The 23936-nt window shown below is 41.6% G+C and overlaps 1 protein-coding gene across 1 annotated transcript in view; it reads left to right on the plus strand.

Moving 5' to 3' along the window:
- The window catches only part of TBC1D9 (TBC1 domain family member 9), a 149384-nt gene that overhangs the window by 118568 nt on the left and 6880 nt on the right, over positions 1 to 23936 (plus strand). Inside the window, exons 14-17 of the mRNA XM_004385471.2 lie at positions 9771 to 9869; positions 10047 to 10115; positions 17601 to 17841; positions 20623 to 20688. Coding sequence (XP_004385528.1) covers positions 9771 to 9869; positions 10047 to 10115; positions 17601 to 17841; positions 20623 to 20688 — 475 coding nt within the window. The remainder of the gene's footprint in view (positions 1 to 9770; positions 9870 to 10046; positions 10116 to 17600; positions 17842 to 20622; positions 20689 to 23936) is intronic.

The following is a 23936-nucleotide window of genomic DNA, read 5'->3' on the forward strand; positions in this document are numbered from 1 at the left end:
GAAATCAGGCATGGACACTGGATAGGGTGTAGGATTTCCTGTGGGGCTAATACTGTGATAGCAAATGGCATGACAAGCTCTAGCCCTCCAGTTCTTTGCTATGCCCACCTTGAAGTCAGGTCTAGTACTAGCTCAGACTCAACTCTGGGTGGGTTGAAGAGGGGTTGTTGAGAGCAGGCATGGGAAGTTTGACCTGCACAAACCAGTTCACTTCCTGGGTCTCATCCCAAGTACTTGCATCTTCTCTGAAATAGACAAGCCAATCCTGTTCAGTCCAGGACGCTCAGAACACCCTGCATCATCCTAGAGCAAAACAAGAGTCCTGGAATTTCTCTAGAATTGTTAGGCCTGGGGCTGGGGTGGGGAGAAGAGAGGGGGTTGCCTTATGGTCTGTGGTCAACCCAGGCTGAGCTTGATCTGATGCTGAATCCCAGAATAGAACTGAGGAGCTTCTAGAGATGAAGGAACGGCAGTGCCATGTGCTCCATAGCATGTGGTGGTTTGTGGGGCCCCGAGGACTCGGTACCCGTCACACCAGATGGTTTCTTCATTTCCTGATCCTTGGCTTGGCAACCCTTTGTAGAGTGATCCTTTGGAAAGAGATAAGCTGAATATTCTGCTGAGCACAGTATGCCCTGTATAGATGTTTAGGGATTGCATGACTGGTGATTGTCAGCATTCCAACCAGCAACAATCTGAATAAGAGAGAAATAGTGAGGGAGGAGGTAAGGTCAGAAAAAGTCTCTTTTGGAGTCAAAAATTTAGTGCTTTTTTAAAAAAATTGGTATGGATCCAGAATCCTTGTCAGAAATTTATATCCTTAGCTCATAATGAAAGAAGTACTGATAATTTATTATTTTTTTAAATTTCCATTTAGACTCCATATGATTTAAAAACAAAACATTTTTCAGTTATGTTTTAGGATCATAGAAGTAATGCATGTTCATTGTAGGAATGTAGAAACTGTAGAAAAATACAAAGGAAAAAAGTAAACTGTATCTATGAGCTTTTCACCATATTCCCCTGAAGTATGTTTTCACACATGAAGTATACATTTAAAAAGTAAAATTTTACTAAATACTGCTTTGTAACATTCTAGTTTTCACTTAAAATAGACCATGAGCATTCTCTAACATATTAAATATTGTTTGAAGACATGATTTTGGTAGATTCTTAGTATTCTACTTTAATGAGGTACCAAAATGTATTTAACTAGGACCTTTTTGTTGGACATTCTCAGTATTTGCAAATACTTCCAGTTTTTCAGTATTATATGGCATTCTGTGATAAACTTGTATATAAATATCACATCTCTGAGTATTTTTTTGGAAACCCTGGTGGTGTAGTGATTAAGTGCTACGGCTGCTAACCAAAAGGTCAGCAGTTCGAATCCACAAGGTACTCCTTGGAAACTCTGTGGGGCAGTTCTGCTCTGTCCTATAGGGTCGCTATGAGTCAGGATCGACTCGACGGCAACAGGTTTGATTTTGGTTTTGATTATTTTCTTAAGAGTTCTAGAAATGGGTGTACACTAATAGAACAAAAGTATGAATTATCTCCAAGCTCCTGACACACACTGTTCAATTTCCATAAAGGTGTCTCAATTTATATTTTCACCAGTGGAGAGAAAGAATGGCTGTTTCACATCATTCTCTCCAAAACTGGTTATTCTCATAATGCAATTTTTTTTTCATTGTCCCAGGAGTTTTGGATCATACTATGTCAGAAATTCTGAATGATTACTGGTCCTGCAGTAAAGCCCATGTGGCTATAGACAGTGGTTACTATTATGCCTGTGAGGTTGTTTTTCTAAAGGCATCTCCTGAAACCTTTATTGTTAAGAGAATTCTGGAACAAAGTAATAAAGCTTAGTATAAGGAACCCTCAGGCTTTATTCTCACCAGTAGATAAGCTAGCATCACACTAAGGTCAGCACTTTGCCCATTTTAAAGGGAGAAGAGATTGGAGACAAGACTGGTTTCCATTTACATCCTGTCTGGCTGGTCTTTCATGGTGGCCCTTAGGCAGCCAAACGACCCATGGCAGGACATGGCAGCAGTTTCCTCCTTCTTCCCAGGCACACAGCACCTTTTATTATATCAACTCCTACATTACCTGGTCTCTCAGTCGTGATAACCCGGTTTTGTTTTTGTTTTCTCTTTTCTGGTAAGCATCACCAGCCTGCTGAAGAGTTTCCAGTGACTCTTCACTGCCTTCTAGATCAACCTAAAGAAAACACCACAAACTCTTACCGTCTTTCCCTCCCCTGCTACCCTTAGATGGAGCCCTGGTGGCACAGTGGTTAAGAGCTTGGCTGCTAACCAAAAGGTCGGCAGTTTGAATCCACCAGGTACTCCTTGGAAACCCTATGGGGCAGTTCTGCTCTGTCCTGTAGGGTCGCTATGAGTCAGAATCAACTTGACGGCAGTGGATTTTGGGGGTAACCCTTAGATTGGTGGTTCTCAATCCTGACTGTGCATTAAAATCACCTTGCAAAGCTTTTAAAACTGAAAATTCCCAGGCTCCATTCCAGACTAATTAAATCAAAATCTCTGGGCATGCGGCCCAAGAATAAGTATTTTTTTTTTAAAGTTCTTCCCCAGGTAGTTCTAGTGCCAAAGTCAGAAAAAGTGTAACCTTGGTGCTAGAGATCAGTGATATTATCTGAAAATCACTGCCTTAGATGCAGAATGGGGCCCCTGGTTGCTGAAGCCAATTATAACCTGAATTGGACTAAGATGTGACAGCTGGATGTTCTGAGGAGATGCCCAGGGATGCTGATGAGGTGTAGCTGGTGAACAGAGGTGATAACTTTACTTCATAAATGCCTTGAAGAGAAAATTTCTCTTCTTGTATGTTCTCTCAAGCCCATTGAAAGGAATTGTATAGACGTTTCGAATGAGACTACGGTTTTCTTCTGTGTGTGCCCTGTGTGTGAGGCTCTGTGGTTTTGACAGAGTTTACACAAGAAGTGGATAGAGTCCTTGGGTAGTGTGAACAGTTAAGCACTTGGATACTAACCAAAAGGATGGCAGTTTGAATCCACCCTGAGGCACCTTGAAAGAAAGTCCTGGTGATCATAGCTGTTGAAAACTCTATGGAGCACTACACATGAAATCACCATGAGTCAGAATCAGCTCCACGGCAACTGGTTTGGTTTTAATACAAAAAGTAGAAGACCAAGTTCCAGCCTTAAAGTTAGACTCATAGAGATAACTCTCTTGGAAGGCACCAAACCAGTTGCCATGGAGTCAGTTCCAACTCTTGGTGACCCCATGTGGGTTTGAGTAGAGCTGTGCTCCACAGAGTTTTCAATGGCTGTTATCTTTCAAAAGTAGATCACCAGGCCTTTCTTCCTAAGTGCCTTTGAGTGGATTTGAACCAGCAACCTTTCGGTTAGTAGCTGAGTGCTTAACTGTTTGCACCACCCAGGGACGACCCTGGAAGGCACCTACCCATCCATTGCTGTCGAGTCAGTTCCGACTGATAGCAACCCTGTAGGACAGAGCAGAACTGCCCCACAGGGTTTCAAAGACTGTAAATCTTTAAGGAAGAAGACTGCCCCATCTTTCTCCTGCGGAGGGGTTGGTGGGTTCGAACTGCTCACCTTGCAGTTAGCAACTGGGTGCTTAGCCACTACACCACCAGGGCTTCTTCTGGAAGGCACAGGAGGACATTAATAAGAGATCTTACAGCAGGCACACAACCCCACAGAGTTTCTTCAGAATCAAGATGAACCAGCCAGGTGGGTTTAGTCTGAGAAGTGTTAAGCAGGGTAAGGCTGTGGCTAATAAAACACAAAGAGTAGTTTATACAGAATGTCAGGCGATTATCAAAGTTCAGAATAATGTGCCAAGCCTATCAGTGATGATACAATAGCTACTACTCATTGAGAGCCCGCCATGTGTGAGGCTCTGTGCTGGTTGCTACGTAGACAGCCCTGCCGGGTAAATGCTAACCCATCTTAAGGTGAAAACGTAAATTGAGAGAGGTTGAGCAAGTTGTTTAAAGCCACACAGCTAGAAAGTGGCAGTCAGGGTCCAAATAAGAGCTCCTTAGCTCTAAAGCCAGAGCAAAGGGGTTTGTCTGGGTAGAATAGAGATGGAATTGGGCGTGTACATATGGATGTGAGGTCAATTGGTCAAGTAGAGGCTGGTTGCTGAGGAGACTTGAAACCACTAATCAATTGGCAAGCCACCCAATAGCCATTGGAAGCTGAGGGGACTTTTTCTTCAAGAACATTATTTCTGCTCGCTGTTCATTGAATGGAGTCCCTGGGTGGTAGAAACGGTCGCCGCTAACCAAAATGTTGGGGGTTCAAGTCCACTCAGAGCAGGGCTTTGAACTGGTTCATTCTGGTTTGAACTCCTGGTGATAATTTGCATTTCTAACAAGTTCCCTGCTGAGAATTTGCATTTCTGCCCCTAGATGTACTGAATCAGAATCTACATTTTAACAAGATCCCCGGCTGATTCTTACATATAACGTCTTGGGAGCTTGTTAGAAATGCAAATTTTCAGCAAGTGTTAAAAACTGTTCAACCCAGACGTGCCTCGTAAGAAACGCTTGGTGATTTACTTCTGAAAAAGCAGCCATGAAAACCTCTGGAGCACAGTTCTACTCTGACACACATGGGGTCATAATGAGTCGGAATCAACTTGACAGCAACTGGTGGTACATTGAATAAACTGGAGTCAGGAATTGTTTGCATCCAGGGACTCAACTTCTTGTGTAACTCTGTCAAATCCACAGAGCCTCACACACGGTGCACACAGAAGACTAGCAAAGAAGATACTATGGTTGTGTCAGTGGCGAAAACCCAAGAGATGCAAGAAACATTTAACTGTTCATTTATTCAGCAAATCTTTATTCAGTGCCTTTCGTATGCCAGGCATCATGCTGGGCCCTGGGGACAAATTATTAACATGCGGTGTGATTTTTTTTTCTTGATTCATTTTAACTTAAAGAAATTTTCAAGCTCAGTACAGGAGGATAATGTAATGCATTTCTGGGAACCCACCACCCAGTTCCAACAATAATCAGCATTTTCATAATCTTTGTTTTATCTAACTTCCTCTCCTTTTTTTCCCCTGGAATACGTTAAAGCAAATCCCAGATAGCATATCATTTATTTTACTCATAAGCCCTTCATGATGTATCTCTAACAGATAAGGCCATTTTGGGCATAGCATTTTTTGCTAATTCATAACTTTGGTTTTCAAGTTTAATTTTTTTTTTAAGTTTATTCATCATTCATCCCACCAAAAAAAAGTGAACCAATTATTAATGGAACCTTACTTACAGTATTAGCAAGTTTTTCGTGATTTGAAGATATATGCTTTTCTCTTCCTCCTTCTTTTGTCAGCAATACTAGGAATAATAACAGCTACCATACTAGGAGCCCTAGTGGCTCAATGGTCGAGCACTCAGCTGCTAACTGAAATGTTGGCAGTTCAGACCCACCCAGTGGCTCCACGGGAGAAAGACCTGGTGATCTGCTTCCGTTAAAGATCACAGCCTAAGGAACCCTATGAGGCAGTTCTACTCTGTCACATGGGGTTGCTATGAGTCAAAAATGGACTGGATGACACCTGACAACAACAGCCTTACTAGTTGTTTAACATATATACTTAGTGCATAAAATTCGTGCACTAACCCAAAGAGGTAGTAATTATTTTCCTTATTTTACCGATGAAGAAGCTGAGGTTCATTAGTTTCTGTGAAATCTGGGCCTTGCCTCCATATCTGGCTACGAAACTATGCCCTTTCTACCATGCCCAGCTGTCAAAAGCATGTCTCCTTTGTAGAGGCTGAACTTTACATTAAATGATGTATATTTAAAGAAAATGCTCCAAGGCAGAGTCGCAAATTCATAGGTCTGTGGGCCCTGGTGGCACAGTGGTTAAGAGCTGTGGCTGCTAACCAAAAGGTTGGCAGTTTGAATCTACCAGCCACTCCTTGGAAACCCCATGGGACAGTTCCTCTCCATCCTATAGGGTCACTATGAGTCGGAACCAACTCGCCAGCACCTAACACAACAACATGGGCCATGCATGTAAGTGAAAGGACAAGTGGACAAGGGGTTAAGACAGTAGGGAAGGGTGGGTCTCAATATCAGAGAGCAAAGACCTGCTAGGCCTTTGCCACCTGGGACGAGGACCCATTTTGCTAGAACTTTTGATTTTTATTTGAATTGTCCCAATTTTTAAAACAGTACTTAGGCCAAGCAAACCACAGCATGAACTATTTAGCCTACTGGCTGCCTGTATATGATCTCTTCTTTAGAGTAACCTTTAAAGTGAATTCTAGGCAAAAACGTTATGATACTAGACATTGTGCTTAGAGTTTTTCTTGGCTTATCAGATTTAATGATCACAAGCCTGAGAATTAGGTGCTGTTTTTTTGCCCCTTTTACAGGAAGAACGGCAGCACAGACAGCTTAAGCAACTTGTCCAAGTTAGCATGTTAGAGTGGGATTTTAAATTTAGATCTGTCTACTTTAATATTCTTCTCATTTATTGTTTCTTAACCAGCACATTCAAGCTACAGATAATATTCTATCAATTCACATGAGATATTTAACATTGAAACTGTTTTAAAAAAATTTTTTTTTTTGTAGCATGCATATTTACCTTAAGGACATATGTTTGGTAAAGTAGATAGTGAAAAGGAGAGAAACCCTCAAGTAGCTGGATTGACGCAATAGCAACAACAATGGGCTCAAACATAGCAACAGTCATGGAGATAATACAGGAACAGGCAGCATTTTGTTCCGTTATGTATAAGGTTGCCATGAATCAGAACTGACTTAACAGCAACTAACAATGACATCATATTTACCTTATGTGGCAACTATTTCTCTGTTCCCTTTCTGCTAGGCACAGACATCAAAAGGCATGGGTACTTTGAGGAGCATACATTTGGTTCTAAAATATGGGCCTGATTTCTCACAAAGAGTTATGAGGGTGTCCCATGGATGAGGATATTGTTATGAATTAAGACTTCTTTAAAGATCAGAGTACCGTAGAGTGGTCAACTTATTCAGTGAACATGGAACTCCATCGAGAAAAGTCACACTGACTTCATATCCTGGTCTCTCTTTGTCTTCTCCTTCCTCCTCTGCCCTCCTCACCCTGCTTCTTCCCCCCAAACATCTACTCCCACCCCCAACACACATAAACAAATGCAGACAGATTCCTCTACCGCCATAGGAGCAGGCCAGGTGGAATTTAGGGAAAATGCTCTTTTATTGTATCTGAGAATCCCTCTCCCATCTCTTGGTCTCTGCCTCCCCTAACTGCATGTCCAAAGAGTAATATTCCACCCAACTTCTCCTCTCTCCCCCAACCCACTCTTCCAAGGTAGAGCCTCAATACAATACATTGGGCATGTTGAAGATTTTCTAATTAAAGAGAGGAATCTACGTTATAAATGGCACTCAGTCCTCAGGCCAACAGTAGTGACCCTGTGCTGTATGCCAGGAGAATAAGTTCCCCATGAATTAAGAGAAATTTCAGAGACATTTTGAGCATAGTTTGGATGATTTAGTCTTATTTAAAAACAGAAATAAATCCTGGATGTTAGATCTTGGAAATGATGCTTTTTTGTTCAGTAAATTTCCATATGGTGGGCAGACTTGTTCAGAATCATTCCATGAGCCTTATGGTTTAAACTGAGTTTGTTTTTTGTTTGTTTGCTTTCTGGAGTAACATTTAAATATTTAAAGTCTTCTCTGGAGGATATAGAAAGGAGGAGCCTACTGTACTTGATTGAGTTTGGCCCTTGTGGTCTTTTTTAAATCTGTCTTCCCAGCAACACAAGGGAAAGCTTTAAAAGATAAAGTAAACCACTAAGAGGCTGCCCAGGAGACCTGGGAGAACTCTTCTTCCATTCAGGAATGATGGTGGGGGTGCAAGAGGCCAGAGAACAGAGATTTGGAATTTGGGGCAGAGTCATCTCCACCTGATTCCTCTATCTGAGCCATTTGCTCCACGTCGCACATCTGTGGGGGAGAGAAAGGGACTGTTTGTAAGAAATGGAGGGCTGCATAGTCGGTATCAATAACCAGGGGAGCAAAGCAGCGAAAGAGGAAGTACTGCCTGCTTTCAGAATAGCCTCTCCACTCATAAAAGGAGGATTAGAAATTTATGAGGTTAAAAATTAGATTGGAAAATTAGAAATAACCTACAGAAACATTCAGATAAAAAGTGAGTTGAAGAAGAGAAGTAAATGAGGATGGATAATTTCGTTTGTTGTTTAAGGAAGGGAAAATTTTAGAAAATTAAAATAATTTCTGGCTCCCCCACCACTAAATTCCATTTGCTGGAAAAAGTATTGTCATTACATTAGTGAATTAGTCTTTTCATGGAACTGAAACATGCAGTGCCTGAGGGAAGGGATTATATCCAGGCCTTTGCCCTTGTTTTGGATATACAGGATATACTGAGCCAACTTTTGTTTGTCCTATTTTTATCATTTCATTCTCTCAGCGCCCCTCCAAAAGGGGATTGCATCACTTCTATTCACAACCTATTGGCCAGAATCTAGTCACCTGGCCAATTTGGGTAGTTACATGTCTTTTGGTAAAAAAAAATTATACACTTTTCTTTGGTTATATACTTAGGAGTGGAATTTATGGGTCATAGGTTTCTGTCTGTTCAGATTTAGTAGATGTTGCCAGACAGATTTCCAAAATGGTTGTACAAATTGATACTTCCACCAACAGTCCATGAGAGTACTGGTTGCACTACATCCTTGCCAACCTACTCATCCTCTTCAAAACCTATGTCCCCCACCCCCCACCCACGTATCTCTCAACACTGTCTAGGGCTAGATTTCAAAACCCACATAATGAAAAAGTCAGCTTTACAAACCTAATTTTGCTGTTGTTTTAAAATCAATTAATGTTAAAAGTTGAATCAACTATTTAATTCATGAGGACCTTTCGTATTAAAATTTAACCTTAAGCATTCAACTGCCATGTGCTTTTAAAAGAAACATTTTTAGAGATGTCTGAGCTCACTTTTACATGGTGGTACCTACTGCCGTTAACGATTGTGATTTTAAATATTTAACAGCCCTGAATTTTGAAATGTAGCCTAGACACTAGATAATTATCTGCTGTCATTGCTTCCAGAGGTTACATTTCATGCTTTAAAGAGTTTCTTTCTTTTTTTTTTCTTTTGCATCACTAAAAGAGATTAAAAACATTTCTTTGTCTACCTTCAAATAGGAAGACTCATTTGGTTTTTGAATTTTAGTTCAACAAATATTTAGGCTGCACCAGGCATTTTGGAGTTTGAGGAGATAGCTAGCCCACAGTGTCTCCCATCCAGGGACATACACCATCAATTTCTGGACCAGAAGGACAGATGTGTTGAGTTAGATATGAGGGGAAGAGATCCTCACGCAAACATTTCTTCCAGGCTCCTAGTTTAGTATTTAGCCTTAGATACTTCCTCTCTTCTTGTCAAAATAATTCTTTCTTTAAAGCTTTTTTTCCCCCTTCACAAATGACCCTTACAGCCTTGTTTAACCACCTCTTCTTCTTAAAAAAAACATTGATTTGAGGAAGACTCGTTTGGCTTTTGAAGTTTAGTTCAACTGCTAAGATGCACAAGAAGTCCTCTTATGTAAATAAAGGTATAGTCTAGAATGCCTATCATGTGACCGACCATCTCTCTACGTGTTAGGATTGTGTCTCCTTCGATTCTGTGGACACTGTGTGCTTTAGCAGATTTTTTAAAAATACCAATATGGCTTCTTTTCAGAAATTTGGCACTATTCGGGCAGATTTGATTGAGCAGATGAGATTCAAACAGAGACTGAAGGTGATCCAGACACTTGAGGATACTACGAAACGGAATGTGGTAAGTCCTTTGAGAACTAGCATGTGGCCTTCTTCCTCCATCCTGCCTCCTGCTCCTACCGGCTCATAAATTCCTTCTTGACAGAACTGAAGATGATTTAAAAGAAGAAAGTCAGGAACTTTCCCAATATGACATTTTTCGATTTTGTGAAATTATTTCTGTTTATTATTTTTACAGGTACGCACCATTGTAACAGAAACTTCCTTTACCATCGACGAGCTAGAAGAACTTTATGCTCTTTTCAAGGTAACTTTAAAAGTAAACTCAGATACATTCAAGGGGATAAAAGCATTCACTTTAGCAGTTCGGTTAGTTTTTTATTTTTCTGTTAAATTGTTAAGGGTAGCATGAGTCTCAACATGCACGAGTGTGAAGATAAACCAAAACCAAACTCTTTGTTATCGAGTAGATTCCAACTCGAAGCAACCCTATAGGACAGAGTAGAACTGCCCCATAGGGTTTCCAAGGATATAAATCTTTTCGGAAGCAGACTGCCACATCTTTCTCCTGTGAAGCTGCTGGTGGGTTTGAACTGCCGACCTTTTGGTTACCAGCTGAGTGCTTAACCACTGCACCACCAGGGCTCCTCCAAGTATGAAGATAGAGCTGAAAATTCACAAGTGGAGTACTTACTATGAAAAATAAACATTCTTATAATTAAAGTTGATATTTTTGCTGTCCTCTAATCCATATAAATTCTAGCTGTAGCTGTTTCCTTGGACCTAAGAAAATGTGGTATTACTTTATCATACCCATTGGAAAAATGGCATTAAGTTTAAATTCTGCCTAAAATTATTGTAAATTTTAATTTCCTATATTAAGCTGTGGAGCCCTGGTGGTGCAGTGGCTAAGCACTTAGCTGTTAACCAAAAAGGCCAGCAGTTCAAATCCACCAACTGCTCCTTGGAAACCCCATGGGGCAGTTCTACTCTGTCCAATAGGGTCGCTATGAGTCAGAATCGCCTCGACGGTAACAGGTTCAATGGTTTTATATTAAGCTGTGTAGCACACTTAAAAGGAGATAATATGTAGCTAGCTAAATTAAGGGTAAGGCCATTGGAATGTTTAAGGAGAAACTTAATTGGCTAAGTTTCTGTGCTATCCATTACATAATTCAGCCCTTAGCAACCTTGATCCTTAGTAAGAATTATGTTAGTAAATAAAGCAACGTATAAATTTTTTCTTTTAGAAAAAATACCTTTTGTCATAACTCACTATTAACATCATAGGTAAAATATGACAATTGGCAGAAAAAGAGTCTGGAGGATGCCTTTTATGCAGGTACCAATTTTATCAGGCTCCCTCATTGAATAGCTTTATGTATATGGTGCCTTTTACTGTGAAAACTAAGCTGCTTTGAGCACTACAAAGATGGTGCAGGAAGAAACATAAATATCTGAGTCAAGCACGAATAGATTTGAGAGTCAGAGAAAGTGATAGCTAGGAGTGTTCTCACTAACTCCCTACTTGCCTGGGAGCTCCTGGAGGACACCACCAATTTATTCACTTTGTTTCACTAGCGTCTACTATAGTGCCTCTCCTCTGGTAGATGTTCCAGACATTTTTGTTGAATAAATAGATAAATCAGTGATCAATTATCAAAATAGTACAGCCCCTGCATGCTTCTTGAAACTGAGGCCCAGAGAGATGGAGGTCCTTGAGCTTTCATAGTTAGTGATGAGCTCTGTATAAGTAGCAGCAGCAGCAGCATTGCCAACAGAGTGGACAACAGCGCCCCCACCAGCCTTCATGCGGCACTTGAGGGTGAAGTTTCCACTGAATCATCTCATTAATGTTTTATTCATATGTGTTGATTAAGCACCTGTAGCCAGTTACTCAATGTAAATTAGTTATCCATAAGGAAAGGGTCCCTCTTTAGTTCATAGAGGGAAAATATAATGATCCAACTAAGACCAAAATAACCTTGGATTTTAAAGGGCTGCTGAGGACTAGAGGAGATCTATTTCACAGGTTGGCCAGGAAGGAGGGCAGGATTCTAGGGTAACTGAACAGTACAGGAGTAACAGCTGGAGGCAGCAAGACCATGAGTAGATAATAGAAAGGGCAATGACATAGGAAGAAGAGGCATACTTTGGAAGACACCAGAAGAAGGAGGGTCAGGGCTGGTTGCATGGAAGTACCAGATCTGGAAACTGCTGAAGTCCTATCTTACCTGGGCAGAGCACTCTCTGTTCTGTGCATCTTCAGGTATCAAGTGTGTTGTTTGTACTCATAGACTAACTTCATGCCTCAGGAAAGCAAGTTTTTCTTACACTCAAAAACCCTGCCCTAAGGGTATCTCAGGAAACATAAGTTCCCGAAGTCTACTGAGTGCCCCAAGAAAGACCCCGCGATCGTTGGTGTCAGGGATGAGAAGGAGTGCCTGCTGCCGTAGAACCCAAGATAAAACCTTCAGTTGTGGACTCTTTCTTGAAGCTTGTGGTGAACATTTACTGAGTCATTACAACATGACGGGAACCCCTCCAGGGTTTTAGTCCTTTATAGAGCCAATCTTTGGGCATTTTCCTTCAGATTCAAAGGCAAGGTGCTTATTGCTTGGGCAATGGGGTAAAACTTGGGGGAAAAGGTGAAAGGCTGCCACCCTGAGGCACAATTGGTATAAATGTGCTTCAAGGTCCCTTTGCCCAAGTTTCTCTGGAACTCTTTCCAAATTGGCCTTTCCGTTACAGGTTCTGAGTCTCTGAGCCTTACTGAGGAACGGGAGAGATGACCTGCACAGCTTCTTTTCACAATCACCATGAAAGTGTTTCAGGAATATTCTCATTGCCCTGCAGAATCAAATAGTCTCATTACTGTGATAAATCAAATATTTTCATTACTGTGTCAGTTTGAGTGATTCAGGGTCAAACAACCAAAAAAAAAAAAAAACCAGTAGCTACAGTAATGTATAGAATTATGTAGAAAAAATAAAGAAGGTTGAGGGGATGAATTTTCGCTTTTCAACTATTTATATTACATTTGGTTAGGTCATGCCAAGAGGCATAGGGCTTAAAGCATGACTCCTAAATTTTACTTCTTTAGATTCCAGTCCACTTACAAGCTGCATACCCTTGGGCAATTTATTTAACCTGTCGGAGAGTCTGTTTCCAAAACTATAAAGTGGAGAGAATATAATATTGGTAGTATCAAATTCATAAGGTTGTTGAGAAGATTGTATGAGATAATCATGGTAAAGACTGCCATTGATTAAAACGCTGATCTTTTGGTTAGCAGCCTGAGCTCTTAACCACTGCACCACCAGGGCTCCTTGATCGTCTATAGGTTTCCTAAAGTCAGTCACTTTAAAACCAAAACCAAACCCACTGCGGTAGAGTTGATTTCAACACATAGCGACCCTGTAGGATAGAGTCGAACTGCCCATAGTGTTTCCAGGGCTGTGATTTTTACAGAAGCAGACTGCCACGGCTTTGACCTGCAAGGTGGCTGGTGGGTTCAAACCGCTGACTTTTCGGGTAGCAGCCAAGCACTTTTAACCACTGCAAGACTCACAAAATGCCCATCTCTTATTACCAATGGAAAGGAGCCCTGGTGGCGCAAAGGTTAAGCCCTTGACTGCTAACCAAAAGGTAGGTGGTTTGAACCCACCCGGTGACTCTGCGAAAGAAAGACCTGGCTCTCTGCTCCCATAAAGATTACAGCCAAGAAAACCCTATGGGGCAGTTCTGCTCTGTCACATGGGGTCGCTGTGAGTTGATATCGACTTAATGGCACTCAACAACATTACCAATGGAAAGAAGAAAGAGCGTCCCAGAGGGTAGCTTTGGGGGTGGGTGTGTGTGTGTGTGTGTAGGTGTGTGTGTGTGTGCGTGTGCATGCGCACGTACGTGGATACTGCCCTAGGTACCTGGGGATTAGCTCATGTAACCCTTCCAAGAATCCTCTGAGTTGTAGGTATTATAATTATCATCCCCATTTTACAAGAGGAATTTGAGGCACAGAGAGGTTAAATAACTTTCCATAGGTCACACAGCTCCTAAGATTACCTTCATCTTTGCAGCTGGCAGGTGTTAGTGCCTGACCCCAAGTTCAGACACAGTTCTAAAGAAACTTGGGTGCTTCGAGGGAAATGTTTTGAATAACCTTTATTGACTGACATAGCTCAGTTAAATGTGATGTGTCGCCAACACCTTCCTGGCCACAGAGGGTTGCTGAGCTCCACCCATGATAATTCCCTGCCAGAGTACAACTCAACCCTGCAGACCTCTCTGACTTCAGCATCTGCTTCCCTCCCTCTGCCATCCCTTCTGCCACCACCCTGCAGCCAGGAATGCAGCCCCAACCCACACCAGGAGCTGTGAGAGAACTGTGGCTCAGCTTCCTCTGTTCCCCCAAGGCTACCCTGCAAGAAACTCGACTTTGGTTCTGCTGTCCACCTCACCTGCCTCCTCTCTCTCAACTCCCACTCCTCTCTTGTTTAGGTCATTAGTGACAATTCCAAGTAAACAATTGTGATAAAGACGCTGGTCTACTTTGCTCCTTTTCTAAGTGAGGGCGCATCAGGGCTTCCAACTGATTTCATTCTGGTTCAAACCCCTGCTGGGAATTTGGATTTCTAACAAGTTCCCTGCTGAGAATTTGGATTTCTAACAAGTTCACAGGAAATTATTCTTAAGAATCACCTGGGGATCTTGTTAAAATATAGATTCTGATTCAGTGTATCTGGAGTTAAAACCTTTTTTGCCCTCGAGTCAATTCCGACACTTCAGCCAGCCTATAGGACAGAGTAGAACTGCCCCATAGGGTTTCCAAGGAGTGGCTGGTGGATTTGAACTACTGACCTTTTGGTTAGCAGCCAAAGGGCCGTTAACCACTGTACCACCATATCTGGGGTGGAAATGCAGATTCTCAGCAGGGGTTCTGTCATGGGTTGAATTGTGTCCCCCAAAATTATGTGTATCAATTTGGCTAAGCCATAATTCTCACTATTGTGTGATTGTCCACCATTTTGTCATCTGATGTGATTTTCCTGTGTGTTGTAAATCCTACCTCTGATGTTAATGAGGTGGGATAGGTGGCAGTTATGTGGCAGGACTGAATCTACAAGATTGGATTGTGTCTTGAGCCAATACCTTTTGAGATATAAAAGAGAGAAGTGAGCAGAGAGACACGGGGACCTCATACCATCAAGAAAGTGGTGCTGGAAGCAGAGCACATCCTTTGGACCCATGGTTTCTGCTTGGAGAAGCTCCTAGTCCCGGGGAAGATTGGTGAAAAGGACCTTCCCTCAGAGCCGACAGAGAGAAAGCCTTTCCCTGGAGCTGACGCCCTGAATTTGGACTTCTGGCCTACTAGACTAAGAAAATAAATTTCTCTTTGTTAAAGCCATCCACTTGTGATATTTCTGTTATAGCAGCACTAGGTGACTAAGACGGGTTTGAACCTGAATGAAGCCCTTGGAAGTCCTGCAGCAAATTGGAGGATTACAGACTCACAACTGACTTCCCTTGCTCCCTTTTTCAGAACCCCTAGGCAAAGGAAAAGATCTGTTTTCAAAGTGCTTTTTTTTTTTTCTATTGAAATAGCTACACATGTTTGTAGTAAAATAAACAGTACTGCAGAGAATAAAGTAAAAGTAAGTCTACCTTTTCATGCCCCTCCTCTCGCCCCCATCACCACCCAGAGCTAACTGTAGACGTGTGTGTGTCCTTCCAGACCTTTTTGCTTTATTTTTCAGTCTTCCTAAAATGGGGTGTGTATTTTTACCCGTCAGTACAACCTCATGAATGAAGAGGTGCCTTATTTCCAAGGACAGAAACAGCAAGTTCTTTGCTGGACCTGGATCAAAGTGATTCCTACTACTAATTTTTTTTTTTTTCAATTGTGCATTAGGTGAAAGTTTACAGAGCACATTAGATTCCCACTCCATAGTTTGTACATGAAGTGTTTCATGGCCTTTGCATCATTCCCCACAATGTGTCAGCACTCTCCCCATTTCCATCCTAGGTTCCCTATTTCCTTTCATCCTGATTTTCTACCCCTTCCTGCATTCTCATCTTTGCTTTTGGGCAAATGTTGCCCTTTTGATATCATATAATTGATTGTTCTAAGGAGCACGTTCCTCTCGAGTGTTATTGTTTATTTTATGGATTTGTCTATTGTTTGGCTGGAAGGTGGTCTCTGGGAATGGATTCAGTTCCAGTTCAGAAGGGTGTCTTAGGGCCATTGTCTTGGGGATTCCTCCAGTCTCTGCCAGACCAGTAAATCTAGTCTTTTTTTGTGAATTTAATTTTTTGTTCTACATTTTTCTCCAGCTCTGTCTGGGATCCTCTGTTGTGATCCCAGTCAGAGCAATTGGTAGCAAAGCTGGGCATCATTTACTTCTTTTGGTCTCGGGATCCTTTGGACTAATTGCTCAGCTGAGTTTTTTGTTTGCTTCACTCTCCTTTGCTCTGGTCGGGAAGAGACCAACAGTTATATCTTGGATGGCTACTTGCAAGCTTTTAAGACCCCAGATGCTATTCACTGAAGTAGGATGCAGAACATTGTCTTTATGAAGTATGCTGTGCCAATTGAAATAGATGTCCCTTGAGTCTATGGTCCTTTGCCTTCGAGCCTGGGAACTTCATCCCACGAGGTGGTTTGGTTATGTCTAAAAAGTTTCCCTGACTCTGCCCCTTGTATGCTCTATTGTCTATATTAATATATATGAGGAGCACCCACCACCAAACCTGTATCTGCCGGTGGGTGTGCTCCCTCACACCCTCCCACACCTCTCAGCATCTCTATCTACCTATGTATCTATTCATAACCTACTAATAATTTCTCTAGAACTATATGCAGATGTGTGAACTAGGAAGACCACACATTTGTGGATTGACTACTGCATGCCTATGATAATATTTATGTGGTTTCAGTGACCAGGGAAGGCAGGGGGTTATGTATAAAGATGGGACACTAAACTGGGAGTCAGGAAACCCAGAATCTCATCATGATTCCACATTCACTAACTGGCTAGGTGACCTTGTATAAGCGTAAAAAAAACCCTTTGCCATCGAGTCGATTCTGACTTATAGAGACCTTACAGGACAGAGTAGAACTGCCCCTTAGGGTTTCCAAGGAGCAGGTAACTCGAACTGCCCACCTTTTTGTTAGCAGCCATAGCTCGCTGTAGCTATTAACCGCTGCGCAACCAGGGCTCCAAACCCATTGCCATTGAGTCGATTCCGACTCATAGCTACCCTATAGGACAGAGTAGAACAGCCCATATGATTTCCAAGGAGTGGCTGGTGGATTCAAACTGCCAACCTTTTGGTTAGCAGTTGAGTTCTTAACCACTACGCCAGGTTTTTACCTAGTATAAGATTACCTAAATTACTTATCTTTTTCAGGTTAATATTCTGTTCATTTCTTTAAAAAAAATTGTTTTGTTCCTCTTTATGAGAATTATATCTTAAAATGTTTGTGTGTACGGGGGAGAAGGGAGGAATGTTTCGCTTTCTTTCTTCACCTACCTCCAGTAATTGAACAGGATCTTTGATGCTGAATATAAACTGCAGAAATGGTTGGCATGGAGTTGGTGAGGGAGTGGTCAGGTGGAGATGTGTGTACAACAAGGAGACAACAGAGGGGCCTGGAGAACAGAACACCATCCCAGGGGACGCACATAGGTTGACCTAACGCCGTTCTCCAAACTTGGAGATAGGCCTTTTCTTCCTGATATTTGCAGTGAGATAGAGTCCCCAGTAATCATTCTGTTCTTTGTTTTTTCAGGCAGAACATCTAACCAGCTGCTACTGGGGCGGGAGCAGCAATGCCCTGGACCGGCATGACCCCAGCCTGCCTTACCTGGAACAGTATCGCATCGACTTTGAGCAGTTCAAGGGGATGTTTGCTCTTCTCTTCCCCTGGGCATGTGGAACCCACTCTGATGTGCTGGCCTTCCGCTTATTCCAGCTATTAGATGAAAATGGAGACTCTCTGATTAACTTCCGAGAGTTTGTCTCTGGACTAAGTAAGGACATAGTGTTATTGCATGAGTTGGGGGGTTGGGGGGAGGCAAAGGGATGGTAGCCCTGGAGGTCATCAGTGCTGCCCCCAGGGCCGAAGCCTGTACTGCCTCAGAAAATTGGGTTGAGAGGACAGTGAGCCACGTACCAAGGTTTGCAAACTGATTGTAGAATTTGTTTTTAATTAATGGATATATTATATGGATAAATTATTGACTTCTACATTAAACAGCCCTCAACACTAGTTAAAAATACATTATCAGAGAATTTGCAAGACAATAAAATGCTAACTTAAGCAGTGAAAACTTTACAAGAGGCAAAAACAAGTGCTTGGGTGAATTGACTTTTCTTTTAAAGAATATACATTTATATTATATATATATAAAACGCAAACCAAACCCATTGCTATTGAGTCAATTCTGACTCATAGCAACCCTATAGAACAGAGCAGAACTGCCCCCATAGGGTTTCCAAGGAGCGCCTGGTGGATTCGAACTATTGACCTTTCGGTTAGCAGCCGAGCTCTTAACCACCGCACCACCAGGGCTCCATATATATACACATATATATGTAAAATGTCATAGTATTTCATAAAAACATTTCCCAGTGTTTTTAACATAGGGCTGAAAAGCCACAACAGCCCTGCTGTCTGAGTAGAAGTCTTTTCTCTTGTGTGCCTGGAGGAAGGTCCATCCATCTTGAGACAAGCAGCCCACGGGTTGCTTCATGTTAGACTCTCTTCTGACTTGTTTACTGCCTTATATTCTTATTGGATTCTTGTTCCAATTATGATTTTTTTTAAAAAGCTACATGGTGGTAGAGTTTGTCCCAGCTGGCATGAGGTTGTGGATGAAACAAGCATTCTGTCAGGCTGCCAGAATGAGGTAAAAAGGAAAGTTGTTTTATTCTAATTGTGCTGCTCTGCAGCCCTGGGCCTTGTACTTTAAAATGACACACTCAAGGAAAGACGAGGGTCAGGCACAGCTCCACCTTGATTCCAGAGGGTACCCTAAACTTGTAATAATATCTGGAGGACTTACAAGCCAGAAGAAAATGGTGATTTAAAAAAATAGGTTAAGAAAATTATTTCTATACAGCCTCCATGTATGTGCTTAAAAGATTAAGGGGTGGAGAGACTAGCATTTATTAAGTGCAGGCCCTGTTCTGGATGTTTGAGAACTTGTATTATATCATTTAAGTGAAACAACAACCCTTTGAGGCATTAAAGTAATGATAGTTGGTACTTAAACAGCATTTACTCTGTGCCAGGCACTGTCCTAATGCCTCATGTGAATTTAGCTTGCCTAAAGGCACACAGGAGCCCTGATGACAAAGTGGTTAAGAGCTCGGCTGCTAACCAAAAGGTCGGCAATTTGAATCCACCAGCCACTCCTTGGAAACCCTATGGGGCAGTTCTACTCTGTCTTACAGGGTCGCTGTGAGTCAGAATTGAGTCGATGGCAGTGAGTTTTGTTTTTTTCAAAGGCACACAACTGCTAAGTGGTAGAGCTGTGGTTTGAGTCCAGGTACCCTGGAGGTAGAGTTTATGTTTTATTACCTCCCTGTTTACTATTATTATCCCCATTTTTAGCTAAAGAAATGGAGGCTCAAAAAAGTTAAGCGACTTGCTAGGACATTAATGTTTAGCCAGTCAATAAATATCTGTTACTGAACTGAACTGAACTAGAAGTCACAGTTTAGTACATGGCAGACCCAGGATTCCATTGGAGGCTGTTTGTCGCAAAAGCTCATCCTTTTCCCCCTACTCCATGCTGAGGACTGCAAAAACCAAAAACCAAACCCATTGCTATTGAGTCGATTCTGACTCATAGCAACCCTATAGGACAGAGTAGAGCTGCCCTCACAGGGTTTCTAAGGAGTGGCTGGTGGATTCGAACTGCCAACCTTCTGCTTAGCAGCCAAGCTCTTAACCACTGCACCACCAGGGTTCTGAGGACTGCAAAAAGGAATAGTTTTTGGAAGGGTATTAATTTTTACTAGTACATTTCTCCTTATTAAAAAAAATAAAATAATACGGATAAGGCTGAAGACCCCTGTGACCCTACTTTAATCTCTTCTGCCTCCAAGGTAATCACTGATCTCAAAGAGGGGACTTGTAAAAAATTATCTTTGGATAAGAATAAAAAACAAACCAAAAAAAAAAAAAACCATTGCAATGGAGTCAATAAGCATAGAAGTGACAAAAATAAATATGAATATTTAATTTACTTAAATTCAAATCACGTAGTAGGTACAAAGGATTTGAAACTTGCCATGGTGGTTCAGTGGTAGAATTCTCACCTTGCATGCGGGAGACCCAGGTTCAATTCCCGGCCAACGTGCCTCATGTGCAGCCGCCGCCTGTCTGTCAGTGGAGGCTTGCTTGTTGCTGTGATGCTGAACAGGTTTCAGCAGAGCTTCCAGACTAAGACAGAGTAGGAGGAAAGGCCTGGAAATCTATTTCTGAAAATCAGCCAATGAAAACCCTATGGATCACAAATGTCTAATCTACAACTGATCATGGGGATGGTGCAGGACCGGGCAGTGTTTCCTTCCAGTGTGCATGGGGTCACCATGAGTTGGGGGCTGATTCCATGGCAGCTAACAACAACATCCTGGCTCCAGAGCCTGAGCTCTTAACCCAAACATTTGCTGGCCGGACCTTCTGTCACACAATGTGTTATTTTTCAGTTTGTAAGAAGTAGCCTTTTCGGGGGAAATTCTAAGCCCGGAGGGGTTACCAACACACACAAAGCATTTCACATTGGTACTTTTGTGACTTCCAGGTGCCGCATGCCACGGGGACCTCACGGAGAAACTCAAACTCCTGTACAAGATGCACGTCTTGCCTGGTCAGTGAGCCGCACAAAGCAACATATGTACTGTAACCATGAGCTGACCTGAAACCTCTTTTTTTTTTTTGTGCTGTAGGTGAAAGTTTACAGCTCAAGTTAATTTCTCATACAAAAATTTATACACATACTGTTATGTGAACCTAGTTGCAATCCCTATAATGTGACAGCACACTCCCCCTTTCCAGCCCGCATTTGCCTTGTCCATCCAAACAGCAACTGTCCCTTTCTGCCTTCTCATCCTGCCTCCAGACAGGAGCTGCCCATTTAGTCTCGTGTATCTACTTGAACTAAGAAGTGCGCTCTTCACGAGTATTATTTTATGTTTCATAGTCTAGTCTAATCTTTGTCTAAAGAGTTGGCTTCGGGGATGATTTTAGTTCTGGGTTAACTGAGAGTCCAGGGAACGTGTGTTCTGGGGTTCCTCTAGTCTCAGACAAACCATCAAGTCTGGCCTTTTTATGTGAATTTGAGTTCTGCACCACACTTTTCTCTTGCTCCGTCAGGGATGCTCTGTTGTGTTCCCTGTCAGACAACCCTGGTCATTGTTGGTAGCCGGGTACCATCGAGGAGTTCTGGTCTCAGGCTGATGGAGTCTCTGGTTTATGTGGCCCTTTTGTCTCTTGGGCTGACATTTTCCTTGTGTCTTTGGTGTTCTTCATTCTCCTTTCCTCCAGGTGGTTTGGGACCAATTGATGCATCTTAGATGGCCACTCCCAAGCTTCTAAGATCCCAGACGCCACTCACCAAAGTGGGATGCAGAACATTTTCTTAATAAACGTTGTTATGCCAGTTGACCTAGATGTCGCCTAAAACTATGGTCCCTAGACCCGCACCCCTGCTACTCTGTCCCTCAAAGTGTTTGGTTGTGGGTTGTGTTCACAAAACTTCTTAGCTTTTGGTTTAGTCCAGTTGTGCTGACTTCCCGTGTATTGTGTCTTGTCCTTCCCTTAACCTAATTCTTGTCTACTGTCTAGTTAGTGAATAACCCTCTCCCTCCCTCCCTACCCTCATAACCATCAAAGAATGTTTTCTTGTGTGTTTAAATCTTTTCTTGAGTTCCTATAATAGTGGTCTCATACAATATTTTTGTCCTTTTGCCACTGACTAATTTCACTCAGCGTAATGCCTTACAAATTCATCCATGTTGTGAGATGTTTCACAGGTTCATCATTGTTCTTTATCATTGCATAGTATTCCATTGTTTGAATATGGCATAATTTGTTTATTCATTTGTCCATTGTTGGGCATCTTGGTTGTTTCCATCTTTTTGCTATTCTGAACAGTGCTGCAAAGAACATGTGTCTGTATATATCTATTTGTGTGGCGGCTGTTATTTCTGTAGGATATATTCCAAGGAGTGGGATTGCTAGATGGTGTGGTACTTGTATTTCTAACTTTTTAAGGAACCACCAAATCAATTTCCAAAGTGGTTGTACCATTTTACATTCCCACCAGCAGTGTATAAGTGTTCCAATCTCTCCACAGTGCCTCCAACAATTATTATTTTGTGTTTTTTTGGAGTAATGCTAGCCTAGTTGGGGTGAGATGGTATCTCATTGTAGTTTTGATTTGCATTTCTCTAATGGCTGATGATCATGAGCATTTCCTCATGTATCTGTTAGCCGCCTGAATGTCTTCTTTGGTGAAGTGCCTGTTCATATCCTTTGCCCATTTTTTAATTGGGTTGTTTGTCTTTTTGTTGTTGAAGTTTTGCAGCATCTTGTAGATTTTAGAGATTAGACCCTTATTGGATATGTCATAGCCAAAAAATTTTTTACCAGTCATAGGTTGTCTTTTTACTCTTTTGGGGAAGTCTTTTGATGAGCATAAGTGTTTGATTTTTAGGAGCTCCCAGTTATCTAGTTTCTCTTCTGATGTTTGTGCATCGTTCCTTATGGTTTGTGTTCTGTTTATGCTATGTATTGGGGCTACTAGCATTGTCCCTATTTTTCCTTCCATGATCTTTACTGTTTTAAATTTTATATTTAGGTCTTTGATCCATTTTGAGTTAGTTTTTGTGCATGGTGTGAAGTATGGGTATTGTTTCATTTTTTTTGCAGATGGATATCCAGTTATGCCAGCACCATTTGTTAAAGAGACTGTCTTTTTTCCCCATTTAATGGACTTTGGGCCTTTGTCACATATCAGCTTCTCATAGGTGGATGAATTTACATCTGGGGTCTCAATTCTGTTCCATTGCTCTATGTATCTGTTGTTGTACCAGTACCAGGCTGTTTTGACTACTGTGGCGGTATAATAGGTTCTAAAATCAGGTAGTGTGAGGCCTCTCACTTTGTTCTTCTTCTTGAGTAATGCTTTAGTTATCTGAGGCCTCTTCCTTTCCATATGAAGTTGATGATTTGTTTCTCCATCTTGTTAAAAAATGTCATTGGAATTTAGATCGGGATTGCATTGTATCTGTAGATCACTTTGGGTAGAATTGACATTTTCACAATGTTGAGTCTTCCTATCCGTGAGCAACATATGTTTTTCCACTTATGCAGGTCTCTTTTGGTTTCTTGCCATAGTGTCTTGTAGTTTTCTTTGTACAGGTCTTTTATGTCTCTGGTTAGATTTATTCCTAAGTATTTTATCTTCTTGGGGGCTATTGTAAATGGTATTGATTTGGTGATTTCCTCTTCAAAGTTCTTTTTGTTGGTATAAAGAAATCCAACTGACTTTTGTATGTTTATCTTGTATCCTGATACTTTGCTGAAATCTTCTATTAGTTCCGGTAGTTTTCTTGTGGATTCTTTGGGGTTTTCTGTGTATAAGATCATTCCATCTGCAAATGGGCGTGCTTTGACTTCTTCCTTACCAATTTGGATGCTTTTATTTCTTTTTCTTGCCCTATTGCTCTGGCTAGGACCCCCAGCACAATGTTGAATAAGAGTGGTCCCATTCTCAAGGGGAATGCTTTCAAAGTCTCTCCATTTAGGATGATGTTGGCTGTTGGCTTTATATAAATGCCCTTTATTATGTTGAGGAATTTCCCTTCTATTCCTATTTTGTTGAGAGTTCTTATCATGAATGGGTGTTGGACTTTGTCAAATGCCTTTTCTGCATCAGTTGATAAGATCATGTGGTTCTTATCTTTTGTTTTATTTATATGTGATGGATTAGATTGATTGTTTTTCTGATGTTGAACCATCCCTGCATACCTGGTATAAATCCTACTTGGTCATGGTGAATTATTTTTTTTGATATGTTGTTAAATTCTATTGACTAGAATTTTGTTGAGGATT

This window comes from Trichechus manatus, unplaced genomic scaffold, assembly GCF_000243295.1.
Source record: "Trichechus manatus latirostris isolate Lorelei unplaced genomic scaffold, TriManLat1.0 scaffold00139, whole genome shotgun sequence".
NCBI lineage: Eukaryota > Metazoa > Chordata > Mammalia > Sirenia > Trichechidae > Trichechus > Trichechus manatus.